Source organism: Gallinula chloropus, assembly GCF_964237585.1.
Source record: "Gallinula chloropus genome assembly, chromosome: 2".
NCBI lineage: Eukaryota > Metazoa > Chordata > Aves > Gruiformes > Rallidae > Gallinula > Gallinula chloropus.
In genome coordinates, this window is record NC_140086.1 from 22,058,627 (window position 1) to 22,078,580 (window position 19,954).

Genomic DNA, 19,954 nt, shown 5'->3' on the forward strand with positions numbered 1-19,954 from the left:
GATGTTGTTATGATGGTTGTTCCGTAAGCGATGTCTGACGAACACAAACAATTTTTCTTTCTTTAAGAGAAGACTATGATAATTATGAGGTGTTTTATGTGGGAAACCATCCAGGATTCCTGATAAATGAGAAATCACAAAGAAATGTAGTTAAATACTGTTAGCAAACAATTTGCAATGGCAGGCACACTATTATATCCAGAGTAGAATATAAATAGTGTGTTGGCACTGAAAGGGTTAGTATCTATTGCTACTAGTGATCAGCTAAGGATGAGGCGATACCACTTAGCTACTGGGAAAATAAAATGGTGAGCTGGTGGGGCAGAAGGGGATTAGTCTGATTGATTTGTCTGTTTCACCTCGATAAGGCAGGTGAAGGAGGGGCAGATCTTCCAGTCATTAATGAAGGCATCGACCTGATGAGGTTTGAGTCAGGACGCTCTGTGGATCGGGAGCGGGAGTTGGTCCGCTCTAGCATAGGACGTTGCTCTGTTGATCTGGATCTTTGATATGGCTGTCTATCTGCTGCTTCACAATTCCTGTAATGTTAGTCAAAAAGCAGCTCAGTTGACCTTTGACTTTTCTATTAATTATAAAATATGCTGCATGATAACAGGTTTGGAGCAAATAATTTTGTTATGAACATTTTTGGGGGTAAATTTTCTGAGTTCGCTTCTTGATAACATACAGTTTTTTTCTATACATGTGTGATTTGGCTTGCTCCATACTCTTGATAAATGGGCTGAAATGTTTCCAATGTCTCAGTAATGACTATCCATGCAATAGTCTGTTTCCTGACAATTTCTGGGTAAAAAAATACTGTTATTTTGTCAATTACTACATCAACCTTGGAGGAAGAGAATAGCTGACATAATATTAAATGTCTCTAAAGCTAAGTGAAGTTTAATTGAGCATTTTTACTCACTTGCCTAGATTTTTACAGGCAACATTGTATTTAGAGGTAGTATTTTATTTTCTTTTTTAGGACAGTTCACATTCCGGTTGTTATAAGTACCATATAGGACTGTTAACTATTAATAGACTCAGGATGTCTGTCACAATATAGGCTAGGATAATAATGATGAATTCATACACAATGTCTGGACTGCAGTCAGATGAAAATTTACATTGTTAGTACTTGTAAAGGTTCCTTCAACTAGACAAAGTTTGGTTTGTTATAAAAAAAAAATAAATAAATTCTAGCCCACAGCCTAAAGAACTGTGCCAAAGCAGCAATGGAAAAGTTACTATGAGAGGTGCAACAGGAAGAAAGTTGACTGAGTATAAGAGGATTTATTGATCAAGCAGTCTGGTCTTCTGCTATCTTAGGCAATTAATAGTGCCATTACTTTCAGAAAATAATCAAGTGCCACCTTTTTTACAATGGAATTGGTCTGGAGTTTTGCAAGGAGTAATACTTGCTAGCAATATCCTAAAATACATAAAGTCATGGTAATTTTTAAAGTAAAATCCATACCCTGATGGAACTACTTATTAAATTCACACTCCTCCCAGTTCTCCTTGAGTAACTGAACAGCTGTAGAATACAAATGGGGAACATGTACCCTTCAGGACTTTTCCTTGAGCTAAGTCATACACTTTACAATGAAGTCAGTTAATACAAAGAGTGACTAGATGGTGATTAAGTGTGACAAGAAGCCGACTTTTAATTAGTATCAAAAAAGAGACATACCACAGCCTTATTATAAAGAGTCATGTTATTAGCAGTTTTTTATTTCTAAAAACCATATCAAGACAGAGTGTAGTTGTCTCTAGGGTGGCTAAGTTTGCTGAACACATTGAGAAAAGATTCATTAAAACAAATGTCTCTTCAGGCCTTCCATGAGGTAATTACTGGACTCCTAGAGCATATGAAGAAATTGCCACAGACAGGTTCAGAATAATACCATTCACCACAGACCTACATCTATAAGCTCCTAACAAGCAAACACACCACAGTGAGACACATAATGGTAATTATAAGCTGAGGCACTAAAGATTGGAGAAAAAGTACAATGAGCCTGGCACAAAACCACAACAAAATTACCTCACTTCTTCTTCTATCAGTTCTGTTTCTGAATGGGAAGCTTCATCAGCAAAAACATCCACTGTCTCGCTTCTTTTACATTGTGGGTAGACAAAGAAACACAACCTTAGCTTTGACATGCATGTTCCTCAGTTTAGGTAACTGTTTAAGAGAGGTTTCAGTGCTATGGAAGGTGGAAAAGATGTCAGCCATCTGCATGGTGGTTAGAAAATGACCATGGGAATAAATTCTAAGAAAAGAATATTCCTACATTCAGGAAAATTACAAAAGGGATATAACCAAGATCGAGACAACACACTCCTACCTTGTGTACCCACAAGTTTAAGAAAATTAGTGAGCCCACAGAGACTTTCACCTTTGGGTCTTTCAAACACAGAGACCTAGGACAACCCTTCTCCTGCCAGTGAGTGGGGGACTGCTGGAGCACACAGCAGAAGGGGCTGGACAATATGGGAAGAGGTACCGTTCCATTTTCTGTTTCCCTCTCCTTCCAACAGTACAGCAACTGCATGGTTCACATAAACACTTCATGAGAAGTCTCGTTCACTTATTACTCCTGTGGCCTCATTCTCTTCTTCTCATTCTCTAGTTGTACCATTAGAAGTATTTTTTAGGATGGTAGGGATCTGTTTTCTGGCATTTACTTCAGGTGGAAAGACAATCAGGGATTGCCAGAAGTGAAGGAGAACATGGATTTTGGCAGCAAACCATTTACTTTTACATGAACCTTTGGCAACACTGATGCTTTGTATACTGAAAGATTTAAAGACTAAGTTGAATCCTGAGGTGAAACTGAATTGCTACCCTCAAGTTCCAGACTACAAGCTGCGCATCTCTCAGTACCCACGGCAGCAAAAGGGGAGCTATATAAGTGTACTGACAGTCTTCCACTTGAAAGCTTCACTGTGTGGTTTTAAATCATACACATACAAAGAACAATTCCACAGACAGTTTTACTGCCTGGAGTATAACAGGCATGTTCTTTCTCCTCACAATTATTTTTTTTCCTTTTAACAGTAGATATAGGTCCTCAGGTATTCAGAAATGAACTGGTCTTTTTATAGAAAAAAGCATTGCTCCAATGACAAGTTTGAACAGTGAAGATCCTCATCTACCACAGTATACAGCTATGCATTAATTTCATAATCCAGCCATAAGCATGGAGGGGGAGTTTTTAAAATACCTCAGTGAATTAAATCCGTAACATTTCAGATACCATTCTTGAAGGTTAGTGCTCCCAAGTTATCTAGATGAAAGTTTTCTCTATTCTCATTATAATACATATCATACAAATGACTGATTTTTTTATAATAATCTAAGTACTTGCCCATCCATATGATATTTTAACGTATGCTAGAGGAGTTTATCTCTGCTAGCAGACTTTTCATTATAAAAAATACCAGTTAATGAAATCTCAAATAGTGACCTCCTCCATTTAGTATTATCATAACATCCTTCCACCTTTGCTAAGGAAAGCATGCATGGTAGGTGACCTGTCGCCCTGTCAAAGTCTACAGAACTCAGGAGCGTAATTCTGCCCCATGATGAGGAAAGAATGCAGCAGCTTCTTAACCAAGAAGCTTGTTTGCTTCTTAACCAAGCACACCTATCACTCCGAAACTGTTTGAGCTCTATGTAAGCTGCAATGCAGAAAGCTCTGTGAGTATTCACAAATTAATTTTATATTGCAACCCCATCAACATTCAAAATTAGAATCCCATACTATTGAGGTAACACTGTAAATTCTAGTAACTAAAGATCTAAGCAAAGGTACTACAACATTTTGTATTAACTAGTGATTGGTCTGCATTGTTTGATGTTCATATTCTGGAAATTTCAAAAGCTAACTCTATTCCCAATGCAGAAAAAGAACACATTTCTAATTTTTAATTTTTCAGATTTGTTACTTAACAAATAAAAAGGAGAATTTTCAACAAATGCATACATTTGTTGATCTGAAGTTATGTATAGAGAAAGCTTTATAAAATATGAACATTTCTCCAACAGTAAGCAATCACAACCGCTTACAACACAAATAAAATAAAGTCGGGATTTTTTCCACAAAATAACTGAAACTGTTTCTCTGAAAGCCCATGTTCAATTCTTTTACTGCATGCAAGACTGAAAAAAAGCAAGCTATGTGATCATGCCAATCACAATTTTGTATTAGGTTGTTCTTGTAACAAAAAACTGAAGAAATAAAAATAGAATTGCTGTAGGATTACAGTACACTACAATTCGGTACATCCTAGTACATCTTTTTTCATCTAGGAACACTGAGCACAGAACAAGAAAAATACGATACATTTTCTAATGTTCATAATTTCAAATTCCAGCTAATAGACATTGGTATACCTGTCAGTGTCTGTGGATGGCTGCTGGATTTCAATCCTTGGACATGTTATTCTTCTACTAGCTATAGGTACTTTGCTGTTTAGTCACAGACACAAGATCCTCTGTTAGCATAACATAGATAAGCATGTCTACAAACAACTGAGATTTCTAGTACCAAGCAAGCAAACTTGAATTTGAGTCAAAAATATAGTAATGGAACATGGGAAAATGGGGAGGAGCAGTGTACTGCCAAATATCTAGATAAATTGGTGACTGGACAGCTCACCAAATCACTCACCTATATGTATATAGAAACTTAATATTAAGTTATGTGCTGCTATAGTTTTTAAAAGCCAGGAATGTAATGCAAAATAGAAACAGGAAGCAAAGCAAGATCTTTCTTCTGCAGTAACAGTCTATCATGCTTTATAACTACATAGTGTATATTATTTATACACATATGTGTACACACACATACAATTTATTCACATGCACATTACACTGTGGTGCATGTGATACCTACAGGTATGACTACGTGACCATCACAGGCATGACTAAACTAACATACCAGTATCTGAACTACTTTTCTACTAGCTAACTCCGCTGAGCAGACAAAGCAGAGAACTCAGCTGCAATCCCAGGCAAGCTGTGCTCCACACTGCTACCTGCAGACTGCTACTGCTGCAGAAACTCAGTTGCTTACAGCTTGCTTAGGTATCTGTACATGCCATTGCAGTCACTTTGGTCATTCTGTTGTAGATATATCTACACATGCTAACAAATAATAGCATGATACAATTATGATAATGCTTAAAGAAAGCACATACAGCTATATCTGCTGAGATTTCCTCTCCAAAATACGCTTCATCAATAGATTGTAAGGCTGCTTAGTTACTGAGGAATAGTGAAGCCCTGGTTCAAGTAGGGAGTTAGATCAGATAGTTTTTTCAAGGTTCCTTCAAATCCAAATTAGTTTATGATTCTATGGATGCAGTCAGAGGATTATGTTAGCTATTATCATCAAATATTAAAAAACAGGAAGTGGTGCCAGTCCTGGACCAATTAAGACTGAAACGATGTGCTGAAGAATTTAATATCCTCTTTATCTGTAAAACCAGACCCAATTAGTTTTGTGTATTTTGGAGGAATAGAAAAGTAACTTATATTTTTGAAGGGAAATACTAAAAATATGTAAGCAGTTGCTTCTTCACAGAAAATCTCAACAAAAATAAGAAGTGGTAAATGCTTCTGAGGAAGAGGATTCTGAACTTCCAGCTGAATCCAAGCAACATGCATGTTGCCTCACGGCTTACCAATTTAACTTGCACTAATGTTATCATATTAACATTTGTTCATATTTTTATTCTGTGTCTACAATATAAAAATTTTGGAGGTTTTCTTCACTACTAATTTTAAAGTTCAAGAGACTCAGGTAGTTGTTTGCTAAAATCTAGTATTTTAAGTGTTTAGTTTTACATCATTGTCTCTGGTACTTGTAACATATATTTTCATTTACATATCCTTTTAATAGTGCCTTTTATTTTGACAAATACCTCCAATTTTATCATCTTTAACAAAGACCCTCAACTGACACAAACATCTCTATCTTCATGAGATGAGTCACTGAAGATCATGATAAAACTGATTAGCATTCAAAAGCTAGGAACTCAAAATTCTCAAAGAGCTGAAATCCTCTTCCCCCCAGGTCAATTTTGTAACTGCATATATTGCTGCAGCACTCTCCATGATAATAATCTAAATGATAATGAAAATATCAGAAACATTACAAAATATTATAAATATAAACATATTTTATTATTATAATTATTTATCACATAATTGTTCCCATTTCAACATACAATATATCACCCACTCAACCTGAATATTGTATCATAATGTCTGAGAAATGACAGGAACATTTAAGGGTTTTAATGAACATCTATTTCATGACTGAAGGCTAAGTGGTATATAAAACAATGCAGAGAGATTCAAGAGAGAGAAGTAATGAGAGAGAAACATTTCCTGGTAGGGCCTGAATGGTAGAATGCAGTTCAGCTGACCGCTTACCCAACAGACTAATCAAGTGAATTAGTTGTAAGGTCAAAATTAAGCATGTAGCTAAACATATCCTTGTATCATGCAGGACTTAATGTGATATTTGAAAAGATCATGGTGTTTTTTGTGTGTCTGTTGTTTTTTTCCTCAGATCTTAAATATAACTGTATTTGTACATGCCACACTGTATTTATTTGGCCTCTTTTTTTCCAGTAACATTTTAAAAGACCAATAACATGGCAGACATTAAATGAGCAAAATATCAGAAACAGCTTAATACTGCAAATATGTGTTTATCTGTTTCCTGAATTGTTGGCCATAGACCTGTAACTCTGACCTCAATGAAGTCAACAAGAGTTTGGTCACTTGATGAAGTTAGGATTTGAAACAGAACATTCACGATAAACATTTATGTAAGACTACTATCTTTTAAGTTCTTAAATTACAAATGACCAAAAGGGCATACTGTTTCTGTAAATCCACTGATCTTAATGGAATCTGATCTATTTGAGTAATCTTCATTCTATTAAAATAAGTTCTATGCCTCATGGTCTACCTAAAGGTCAGATCAGTTCACGGCAAACACTCATATTCTTTTTCCACAGCTTTTTGGAGCTAAATTTAAACGGGGACAGACTGTACTAACAAATAAGTTTCATTTTCAAGTTACAAATCTGTTTTTTTCCCCACAATATTTACCTACATTAACATCTATTCAACACTAAATCTAAGACAAATTATGTAAACCAGGACTATTTAATGTGACTATCAAAAGCAAATACAACAGCTTTTATTTACACTAAGTACTTTCCAGCCTTCTTCAAATGCTGTGCACTTTCCCACAAAGAACAAATATCCATGGCCCTTGTCTCAAGCACAAATTAAGTGTATGCTTCAAACACTTAAAAATGAAGAGCCAGCAAACAGTGGCACTTCGGCTCAAAAAGCTAAGGAAGAAATATAGTCTCAAGTCTCTTTGGCTGTACTAACATTGAGCCAAAAGTCCCTTACAAACCTCTCAAATCCAGAGAGGAGAGAAATCTGGTTTAAAATATTGAAGGATTAATTCTGGTTTTTACAAGATTTTTTAAGTTTCAACAGTCACTTATGTTCTCCTCCAGTCCTTGAATTCTTAAACAGAATTCCTGCATTAGTCAAAATATATAGATCAAAAATGAACCAGAATTGCATTTACATAGCCTTAGGACTGCAGGTGAACTGCGAATAATTCCTTATATATATAAATACATAGTATTTATGTGTAGTATTGTTTTATACATTTTGCTATATTCAACTGAGTAGAGTCTAACAGCCTTCCAGTGACCTGTTTTAGGTATATAACTATTTCTCCAGAGAGATATATTGACTTGTATTACCACAAAAGAAAAAATAGAAGCACAAAATTCAAAGTATTGACAGTAATTATTTTACTAATAAGTAACTAATTCAATATTCAGCACAATTTATTGTTATTTAGTATTAGTATGCACAAAATTATAGCAGTTGAGACACAGTGTATAGTATTATTCTGTAGCACTTCACAATAAATATTTTTGAGATACAGTTTTGCAACTCTTACTCTTTATTAAGAAAAAGTTTCCAGCAACTCTGTGGGAATTTCACTAAAGAACTTATGGATTTACCAGCATTATGGGCCACATCATATGTTTATTTGTTTTAGTCAGCCAAAATATGCCACCTGCACAGTGCAGCTCCTACTTACAAGATAGAGAAGGGCTGAAAGAAGCAAGCTCTGAGCACATTCACACATACACACAAAAGTAAAAATAAAGAAGAAAAATGTTGCAAGAGAAATGAAAAAAGGAGTAAAGTCAAAGAATCACTAGTAAAGAAAATCTGTGCTCTCCCTTGATCAGGAGCAACCGCACCTGGGAAGAACTGAAGACTAGAAGGTACGCTGCACTTTGCATGGGTTATGCAGCAGTCACATGGACAGATAGACAACTGGGATTATTTTTGAAACTGAAAAGTATTATATCTCAAAGGCACATTCCCTACACTGTGAATGCAGGCAGGTATTATCAGTCAAAAAGCCCTTTTTCATTAAAGTGGCCCTGAACAGTGAGAACAAGTTTTAAAAATAGTTCAAACATAATTGATGTTCTTTTTCTATTTGTAACTGAACAGCTTAATCTTGGAGAAAAAAAGAGTAGCACATAAATGTGCCTTAGTTCTGAGGTAGGAAGGAAAGACATCAAGAAAAAGACACTTATTAGGAATATCTTTGGTACAATTAAAAATGAACTCTTATTATAAAGATTAGAAATACATTTTAGCTATATCTGTAAATGCTACACTCTTTACTTACCCATAATTTTCAGCTGAACCATTGACTACATGATCTGCCCATGAACTTGCACCATTGTACCACCTTTACAATGCAGTTAAAATAAAGAAGTGTTATAAAGAAACATTTATTATTAAAAACACACTAATTCATATGACATGACCACTTCTCAGTAAAAAGGGAAGCTTTTCAAATGTTTCCAAATACTTCTGTAAATTTCTTATGTTCTATTAGGTATGAGAAAACCGTATATCTTCAGATAAAAAAGCAAACAAATTCTGTTTCATTTTTCCTTATATAATCCTTAATATGTTTCATCTTGGTTCTTTTCTGCAGTTTAGCCATGGATTTCAGTTCCATGAAGATTAACTGATCCTTATCTTTTCTTAAATAGAAGTTTCATGTTTTCAATGGTTATTGAAATGGTTATTACAAATTTAACATTCCATATAGTTTAAAATAGTTTAAAATACTGCTTTTCACTTCAAAGAGCTAACTTTTTAAAAATTCTCTTTCTACTTAATATGGTAGTTATTTTTTGCAGAAGTTATTTAAGAAGTTATTTAAGAAGCAGAAGAAAACTCACTTCTCTCAGATCAAACAATGAAAACTAATTACATTTTCTACCTATATTATTCTTCCAGATACCAAACACGGGCTTCCTAAACATTTGAAGCATCATTTCCGCAAATCAGTTGTAGACAACATAAAGCACATGTAGAAATATTTTATCTTATGTAGAATCATGGAGAAAAGAAAGAACATTACAAAAAAGCTACTCTCATTTCAGAAACCATCGTATAAACTTTTTACGTGCCATTACTCCAGTATATTAAGAAAAAAATAAAAATAATCCAATATTGTTTAGGGAATTTCAATTGGATCTCGCAATATTATCAACTGGGATATCATTCTTCCTTTGTACTGAAAATCTTAGCCAAAGTTTGCACCATGAACTTTTTATTGGTTGGAATATACTCATCCAAAGGCTCTCATGAACCTGTACTCAGGAATATATGAAGTATTTTTTGCATGACTCAATTTTTCTCCAAACTTCTCAGATTTCAGAATCTGAGGTTTTGTGATATGTTTATAAACTAAGTGACTCCACACCTCCTGATCATTATGCAGAGGCAAGACAGTATGGAGTGTGCTATAGGCGAAAGTCAGCTGTTCTTGTTACTTTTATAACAAATTGGATGGTATGGAGAATGGCATATTTTTGCAAGGTTTGTAGCCAGATCAGTCACTGGTTGGAAGTTATTCTAATTCAGTATTAAATCAGATTTAGATTTAGTTCAGTCTAAATTAGAATACAGCTGGAGAATGACAGGTCTGTCTTTACACTCTCCCCAATCGTCCACATGCTTAAAACTGAATCCAGTCTCTTTAGTTAGCCAGTATTTTAGGTAAGAGTCTTCTGTAAATGTACATTATAGATGCCATAAATATATAAACATGGCTTTAAAATTGCAGTGCACTTTATTATTTTTAAATATGACTGTATTTATTCCTAGCAACTAAATAAAACCAATTTTATTTTGCTATTAGTTAGAAAAGAATCCTTGCTTTACTTGCTCCCATGCTGTAGACAGAAATCATATACTGACTTAAAAACGGGCCAAGAAATATAAAAGATCTAACAGTGCAAAGGGAGACTAACATCAGCTTGCTTCTTTCTCCAAATTTCCTTCTTTTTGGACTTTTCCTAGCTCTTTAAACATGAAATGCTGTTATCGAACTAATTCCTGAGACATGCCAAAAGTTTTCATGTCAGATTTTTAGATCTATTATATTCACTGTGATACACTATATGCATACCAAAATTTAGGAAAAACAATAGTACTTTCAGTCCCAGCAGTGCAAGCACCCAAAATCAATTTGAAGGCAGGTGGTTAGTCATTTTTAAGTCAATATGAGCAGTAACATGTCAAAAGCTGAGGAGCTTCTTAAGCAACTCAGGTTATTAAAGAATGAAACTGAGGATACTGAATTGTCCTATAATCACTCCTGACTGATATGGTCAGCCATTAAAATATGCTGCAGTTAAGTGGGGAAAAAACCTTCAGTTGTACCTTGCTCATCTGTACAATGTGATTTTCCTCCCATATATAATGAATAAAAAAAAAATTTCAAGATGCTTAAAAATTTCCAAAGTCAAGTTAATGGAGAGGTAAAAGAAAAACGAGGTGCTTAAAGCTATGGAGAGTAGTTGTTCTGTATTTAGAAAAATACTGTAGAAAGTGCACTGTAAATTTAAATATCATTAATCTAGGCCAATTAAAAATTTTAGACTATACTTTATAAAAAATATTTATTCAAATTTATCTATTTTTACTATATAAATTAAAATACCTTTCAGAAGTATAGGTTGTGTCGTCATAATATGAATTAGGCACTCTTCTTTCCTGCCTAGTCCTCCTGAATATGAAATAAACAGCACAGATATTTCAGACATTGTAAAAGGTGCTTCTCTGCATTCACGATGTCTTTCCTTACTGTATTAAGATAGTGATGAACATAGTGCATATTTATCTACAGTTCAGCAGTATCTTCTGAACATGTATTTTCATCTATCTGTCATTTTAAGCGAATACTTTCAAATTATAGTCAGAAATAATTAAGAACATATTAAGAACACTTGATCAATACACACATATTTCATAGGAGTGAAAAGTTACATCAATAAGAAACAGTATATGAGCAACTGGGAATTTCACCAAAAATAGAATATGGGTTTTAGAAAATTTCTGACTGTAAATGAAAGCCAGAAAACAAAAGGAAAGCTAAGGTTCATTTCCTTAGGTGAAGCAACAGGAATTCTGCCTGTAATAAATCTCACATCCTGCACAAAGTGTGCAGAAACCAGATTTTATTGCATTCTAAACACTAAACCCACAGGCTAAGTGAAAAAAAAAATTAAAAAGCATACAGTATGGTGTTCCTAGTGACTAAGCTGAGCACTGAGACAGGTTAACTGAGAAAGAATGTCATACAGTGAGGTTTTCTGCAGATTTTTATTTGTGAAGGAATGCTATTTTTATTTGGAAATCTACTGGAATCAAAAACTTGAGACCATTACTCTGTCATTGAGATGATGTGTAAGCCAATTTAAAAGGAGTGAATGTCAAATTATCAACTAACATGTATAACTATAGGATTATGACTTGGGGAATATAAATAAAAGGATAAGTAAAGCTCTACATGCTCAGCCATGATGTCTTACGTATGTTCAATTGGAGTAGCTGCAGCAGTGTGAACTGGTACCAGCTAGGTTTACAACTATCACAGTAAAGAGTCAAGGAAAATTGGGGTGAGGCACTGAGTAGCAGGGTATTCTTGAGAATGCACCCTGAAGTCACTGAAGCTGCTCATGTGCCTATTGTCTGTCTTGGGCCTATGCTGGAGCAAGTATCTTGTCAATGCCTCCTCCGTTCCTTTTTTGAGGGAAACAGTTGGACTTCAAAAGGAGGGAACTATCATGAAGGCAACATGACGAGCACTGTATCCTAACAATCAAGTCAGAAATAAAGGGGTTTGAGAATGTAAATACGTCGTAAAACTAATGAACTAGAGACTACAAAATCTGATAAACAGTAACTGAAACAAACTTCAGCAGAGAAAATACGAAAAAGAACCAAGTAGTCACTCTGTGTGGGAAAAGAGGCAAAAAACTGGTAGAAGAGACCACAAGAGTTAATGGGCTGGTTGTGAATGACTACAAGAAAAGCAATAAGGGAGCCATGAATAACGAAGGAGGAAAGTAATTTTGACTTGCTGCATCTGTATGACATATTTGCCTGCAGGACCCCCACACTGGTGGACTTGCAGTGACATAAGATACAAACTCTCTGTCCCAGATGAAAGACTATTCCCTAAATTCTAGCCTTGGCAAAACAATGTTTCCTATTTTGATGAACAGTGGAAACTGGAAGGTTGTTTCTCATATTTAATAAAGTGAAAGTAAAAGTTCGGAAAAGAGGTCGTTGCTTGATACCAACATGACATTGATTAAGCAGACGGAACTAAGAAGATAGAACTAACACTTTAACCTGAAAAAAAACCCCAGTAATTCAAGGTAAACATTAAATGGGGGAAAAGATAAATGCTGGATATTGATTTAAAGGTAATATTTCATATATTTCAACAAAATAAGGAAGAGGGGGTTTGCTGGTTTGGTTTTTTTTTTCTTTTTCTCTCAGTAGGTAAGGAGGAACTGGACAGAGATTAGGCTTTCAATGGTCATTAAATACCTAGAGACCTGCTTTCAGAATATGGAGACCCAAAGGACAAAAAAACCTAGGAAAAATTACAGTGGCTATGAGGCACTCAGAGTAGTTTCTATCTGGTAATGTGACTCAAGTCACTTGAGCACTAACATTACCCATAGGCAGCCTGGGTTGAAGAGGACCAGAGGATCTAGGATCAGGTCCTAGGCCCAAGGATTCTCAAGGTACTGCTCTAACAGTGAGTTAGAGATATTCCACTTCATGTCAGATTTTCCTTTCAGATCCCAGGAAGAATTAGCTTTAATAGTCATCTCTTCAAGGAAGCCCTGGAAAAGATTTACTCCATCTAACTCCTTAAATCCCAGCTTTTTCATCTTTATGTAATACTCTCACTTTTGCCCTTTATTTTCATTGATTTTACTTTCCTTTTGAGAAATTAATTTCTGTAGAAACAAAGAAGAAGATTTCTAAGTCAGATCCTCACACTAAGAAAATCTGACAATAGCTCAAACTTTCAGCATATCACAGGTACAGCTGGCAATCTGAAATAGGTTCAGATACACTAATGAAAATATGAGTATATAACTAAGGCAAAAAAAAGTATATAATAATTAACTATTTAAATAACACACATGAGTACATATCATCACATATTTTCATAAAAAAAACCACCAAATCCCTCTCCTTATTAAAGTTTCTACGCATAGGCAGAACTTTTTACACAGTTTCTTTATATTAGGTTTCATGTAAGACAACATAATTTCAAAACAAACATTTAACTGAGTTCTAAAGCTTCTAATGTCCATTATTATTGGTCAATTTAAAAAATAAATATTTCTTTGGAAGTAATTCTATGATACTTACTACAGAATTCCAGATTTTATTTTGTTTCTGCATCCAAAAGTAGTTTTGTATTTACTAAAAATATGTATTTACACCATCTGAATCCAGGGCAAAACTTAAGCTTCTGAGAGCAACTCACATCTAGAGCACAGCCATGAAGTTAATATATCAAAAACTCCTTAGTTCTTGCTGTGGACAATTTTGCATGGTTTCTCTTGTAAAGCAATAACCATATCAACCATTGTATCTGCTATTTGAGATCTGACGGTACCATTTCTTTTTTATTGGTGCGCAGTTTATCAGATTCATATCCTTATTTCTATTCACACACAACCATCTAGACTTTTTCCTGTTTTGCAATATATCTGAAAATATTATCATCACAGTAGTAAACCAGCATGTCTTATTACATCTCCCAAAAGACACTTTATTTCAAGTATAATTATTCCATAGGAATTATTATGGGCTCAACTTCCCTCTGTCATATATTTCATATAAAAATAGGAACTCTGGTGTTGTGTAATCACACAAAGGTATTGTGAACGTATCCAAGTACTAATGAATTACAGAGCAAGCACTATACAGATATCTACAACCTAAGCTTATATTTCTACTTTTAAATCTATTTTTTGGTTAAGCAAAGTATGAGATTTCAGAAACACTCTATTTCTATGTACTTTGAAGTAGGCTTTTCCTCATTATTTCAAAGAGAATAATAAGGACTATGAGGAAAATTCCAGCAAAAATAAGGGTTATACAAAGACACTGATATATAATATCCACATAACCTAATTTTTGTAACTGACTTCTGTGAAGATATTCAGCCTCTCTTGGGATTTATGCATAGTCCTGAGTAGTTAGTTTTAGATGCATACATACTCACAGAGTATTATAAAAAATCTTTGCTGTGTCTGTTTATCCCTTAAAACGTAGATCACATGCTCAGTTTGGAAATCAAACACTGTATGGTTAAAGTGGCAGAGCTATCAATATGCTCCACATCGACTATACCTCTCAAGATCATAGTAAGCACCCTCAGAATAGGTACGGCACATCTTACGGGAGCGAAGCAATCTGATTGCATCTTCACAAAATAGAGGATACATTGTGGGATCCTGGCTGCCAAAACATAAAGGGTGAACACAATGAAAAGCAACACAAAGATGAAATGAGGACAAAACAACATGAGAAGCAAGCAATGTCAGCAACAGAAAAAAACACTGGAACAAAACTCAGAGATGGAACTTGGGTGGATTTTGCAAAACTACAAGTATAAGGTATATTGGCCTGCAGCTGAGCCCACAAGACAGGTACCACACTCCAGTTGTATCTGTCGTAGCCTTTAACACAGCCATACATGTATGACATTTTGTATATGAAAATAACAGTATTAGCAGGCATGTGTGATTGTTGATTCAAATAACTTCGTTTACTGACTTTCTAAAAGACATTAGAATGATGTAAATATAACATCAATTTCATGGGCCACCAATAACAGTGATGGCAGTGAAAAAATACATAGAAAGTCAAACAGAAGAATTACCCAGTGTTTGTCTACATACTATACTAAGAAAGTTAATGCTGATATTAACTCGACACTTCTAAGTTTTCTATCACTATATATAGACTAATTAAAAGAGAAGTGGAAATGTAGGTACATAGAAGTACATGCATTATCCACACCGTCACACAGAGGAAAATATATACCTGGCATCTCTGTAATGGTGATCTGTGGACTGGGTGTATCGGGAACGAGGTAAAGTAACATAATGACTGAGTAGATGGCGGGAAGAAAAATACAAATATGAGACAATGAGTTGGTGGAGGAATGATAAACACCACACAACAGAAAACACAAAAATCAGAGAATACAGGAGCTGCAAATGCATCATACATAGCTCTGAAATTATTACCAAAATTAGAAATCAGAGGTACAGTTCTAAAGGTAAAATTATCTAGATGATTCACACATTTATTCTTAGAAGCCAGACTACAGATCAAGTGGATACCTACATTTCTACATTATTTCATTTGGCAGGTAAAAAAAGTACAAATCTCTGTCTGAAAGCCATCTCTACAGGTCAGATTGCTCATTCCTTAGCTTGAATGATAACTTCAGTATGAATGTCTTTGGCAGAGGTTTATCTAGTCTGTCTGAAAGGCTACCACCATTAGGAAATCTGTCCTCACACAGCTAGCTCAAGAGCCTTCCAATTTCAGAGTGCAAGTTTTCCTAATATTTATCCTATTGTGATAAAAGATTAATTTAGATCAAAATGCTGTTCTTATTTAAATAATTAATGAAAATATATATTGCCAAAACCCAAACACATGTATTTCAAAATAATGAACCAAAGGCATTTATATTTTGCTTGTATTTTGAATGTATGTCAAAATTCCTATATTTTAAATATACTTACGTTTGTTACACATTGGATATTTTCCAATTATCAAAAATAGAAAATTGTTGTTTCTTTTTAATATAAATATAGGCACACAACATGGGTAAAATTGTTTTGAAAGTATTTTTTCCTCCTAATTCACTAGAAATTATTAGAATGCAAATGAGTCCCTCCTCCTCTGAAGCTGAGGTATTTTACAGCAACCACAAAAGTCCGCATTGGAAGTATAAAATGATTTCACAATAAACATGGAAAACGTCATGTTTAGCCTCACTTTTATTTCTCATATCTTAATTTTCTTATAATTAATGATTTTCTAGTAATCAAATATATTGATACAGGTAGTTATATTACCTACACTACCTATGTTTGCCTCTTTTGCATCATCAGCCACATGGGAATATTCTTTATAAGTTACTTGGTTAATTTTATACAGTTCAAGAGATCTTGTGCTCACTTCTTGTCAAAAAAAATGCAAAAGCATAGTCACCACAATAAAAAGTTTCAAATGTACTTTCCTGATAAAGCAATTTAAACTTTGCAGTTTGTTATAAGCATGAGGAGCCATACACAATTCAGCAGGGCCCAATTTGACGTGGTACACTGAAACTTTAAAAATGAGATCCTAAGGACTAACAATTAAGAAAATAGTCATAGCTACAAAATAATCACAGGCTGCAAAAAGCTTTATGATTCTTACACTAATGCACAGACCTGAGTACCAAAAGCAGTCTGCCCATAGCAGGCTGGCAGTCAGCATGTTGCCAAGAAGCATTAAATTCCATCATGTTCTTAAAATTTGCTTTAGAATATATGCACACCCACAGGAAGAACAATCAAATTTAAATGTAGGAGTCTACCCCACAGCAGCTATGATATGTGAGCTGATGGCAAACAACTGCATACCAGCTCATTCTCACCACTACTTGCTGACATTTCCAGGCTGTATCCACATGAATATGGACTTAAATGATTTAGATGCAACCTTGGCATTAACACTACAAAACTGTTGCAAGTTTTACTTTAGTGTTAATAACTAATTAAGTGTTTCCAGCTGGTAGATGACATTTTAATGTTAGGAATTCACTTTCACTTCCCCTTTTATCTCTCCAATGAATTGTTGACAACTTGTCTTGATAGTCTTTAAACAATATAAGACACCAATAAATATCTTCAATTTTTAAAGAGCAAAGCTTTAACCAAGCTGAGGACTTTAAACAAAGCAGAACATGTGTTACAGAACATGAAATTCATGGGAATGCAATTACTGTTTGCAAGGAGCTTAACTTACTGTCAATAGGAAGGAACAACTCAGACTTTACCCTTCACTCACTTGCATCCTGCTTGGGATTGGAATATGATATCTTTTTCAAATTCCCACTAAATTATTTTAAGTGCCCAACCTCAGGTATTGAGTTTTGCCCTAATACTTCTAGAAACTCAGAGGCCTAGTTTTTTTATCAAGTTCTGAGACTTCTTGTGAATATATGGCAGTTCAACCCTATATTTCTAATTCTCAAACTCTGAATCAGAGTAAGCTGTCATTTAAATATAACCACTTATAAACTTCAATATGTAATCATTTTTTGAAATAAGCTTACTCATCACCCAGGAGTCTGCTTGTCTATACAGAGAAGGGAGGTAAACCTTAGCTTAGACTTGACTTGATCCTACGCCATTACTTTTCTCTATTTTTTAGAGCTCGTGTTATCCATGTTACCTAACTCATAATAGCTAATAACTCACTATAAACTCTTCTTACAAATGCAGTGCGAAAAATGAGAAATTATGTCTGAATTCATTAAGATAATTTCCATACATGAATTAACACAGTAACTTGCTAGAGTACAAGGCATTCATCATAAATGAAGAATGTATAACCTAATGATGTTTGTGCATTTCCATAATATAGCTACAATAATAATTACAGATATATTACTCATGTAAGCACTTGTCTCTTTGGAATTTCCCATTTTCACATGGCTAATAGTTTAAAACACTGAAAATCATAATGTAAATAAATCATAATATAGTAAAATCATTAAGATATGAATTGCCTAAATGTGTAAGAACTCCAGAAATGTTCCAGATCCGCATCTATAATAAACATGTCTTTTCAAACTGTCCATGAAAATAATGATTTTTAATGCACATGTAGATAGGAATGCTTGGAAGACTGTAGACATGAGCAAGGTTTGTGGGTATTTTTGCAACCTTCATTTAGGTTTCTAGCCTTTTACCATATATTCCTTATTTGCTACATTACAGAAATTGATAGCAGCGGTCTATGAAAAGATGGTACGGAAAAAGGAAAATACTAATCTGCAGATTTCTGAAACATCACATATTTTGTTAACTTATTTTAAAGTAATGAAGTTAGTCTGATAAAGTTTTCTAATGTGACCATTAATACAAACACACACACACATACCACTCCCCCCAACACACAACCCTTTATGAGATCAAAACAGATTCCCACTGTTCTGTCAAGCAGATTCCAAACATGCAGGCAAAAGGGATAACTGCTTTTTTAAAGCAAACAGAACATGATGACTTAAAATCCTCTAATATTGCTCACCTATTTGCCTATTTCCCTACACCTTTTTAAAAATTCAAGGAACCATGAGGGTAACAAAACAGATCAGTGATTCAGCGACCACTGAGATTGCCTAATTGGGAGTACTTAGCTTCCAGGCACAGGCTTGACATACCAGAACATGCTCAGAAGCACACTTGAAAACACACACACATATGCACCGTGCCTTACTGAACCACCCACAGCACAAATTTCTGTCCTTACTGTGCAGGGAGAGTTTATCCTGGTCTTTACCGTCTGGGATATTTTGGGATATTTTCCCCAAGTGTACAGATGAGGCATTAGAAGACAACCTATTCCTTTCAGTTTTCATTCTATGTGACCAGGTCTCACAATTTGATTAACATTCCAGCATCCCTATTAGACCGGGGAGTAGACTCCCAGCTATTTCAGTGTAAAGGATGAAGTGTTGGGCTACTAATACATCCCGACAATCTTGTGCTTATTGGAATATCCATAAATAATACCGAATGCAAACCAAGACTTTCTGTTCCACTGTTAGCTTTTTCAGGAACCTAACCCAGTTGACACAAGAAACTTCTATAATCCCATTACCATTCTGATAATCAGCTTTTTCCAGTGTATTATCTGATTGTCATTTACTTTAAGCGATAGATCGTATCACTAGCAACACTATTATCCTCCATTTTTAGAAACACTCTTTTACACTTCTCAGTTGAAATAGTAAATCAAAGTATGACAAATATGAAATAATTAACATAGCTAAAAATAAATACAATTTTTTTACTGTTGTGAATTTCCCTTTAACCAAATACTCCCAAAGTTTTCAAGTTAAAATTTTCTAAAAATGTGGCAATCTGAAAAAGCAGGAATTAGTTTAATCAGACTGCTGAGTAAGGCATTGGGGGTTCTTTGGAATGAAATGTTAGAAATTTAGGGGTAAAAAAAGAGCCATTGAAGGTGGCAGAGGAGAAAAGAGAGGTCTGGCACATGAGATTTAGGGTAAGTACTGTGGAAGAGAATGAGGTAAAAAGCTGGGTCTGGGACCAAGTTAGAATCACAAGATTGAGCACAGAATTGTTCAAGGAAAAGGAGTGTAGAACTAATAAAATTATGTCTTCACGGAAAAGGTGTGCTATACTTCCTCACAGTGGCTTAATCACTCCAAGGATAGCAAAT

At 34.7% G+C, this 19,954-nt stretch overlaps 1 protein-coding gene across 18 annotated transcripts in view; it reads right to left on the reverse strand.

Annotated features, from left to right (window-relative positions):
• Positions 1 to 19,954, reverse strand: part of RIMS2 (regulating synaptic membrane exocytosis 2) — a gene marked incomplete at both ends in the record, with an annotated part of 475,681 nt that overhangs the window by 140,530 nt on the left and 315,197 nt on the right. For 8 of the 18 annotated variants that reach the window (XM_084260504.1, XM_084260503.1, XM_084260501.1 and 5 more), the window contains one exon: positions 360 to 539. The exons of 4 other annotated variants lie outside the window; for them this stretch is intronic. In XM_084260504.1, coding sequence (XP_084116630.1) covers positions 360 to 539 — 180 coding nt within the window. Of the gene's footprint in view, positions 1 to 359; positions 540 to 2,047; positions 2,120 to 4,402; positions 4,478 to 8,765; positions 8,829 to 11,099; positions 11,166 to 14,827; positions 14,936 to 15,523; positions 15,590 to 19,954 lie in introns of all 18 variants that reach the window. 6 more of the 18 variants (XM_084260502.1, XM_084260508.1, XM_084260494.1 and 3 more) reach the window with 3 other exon arrangements.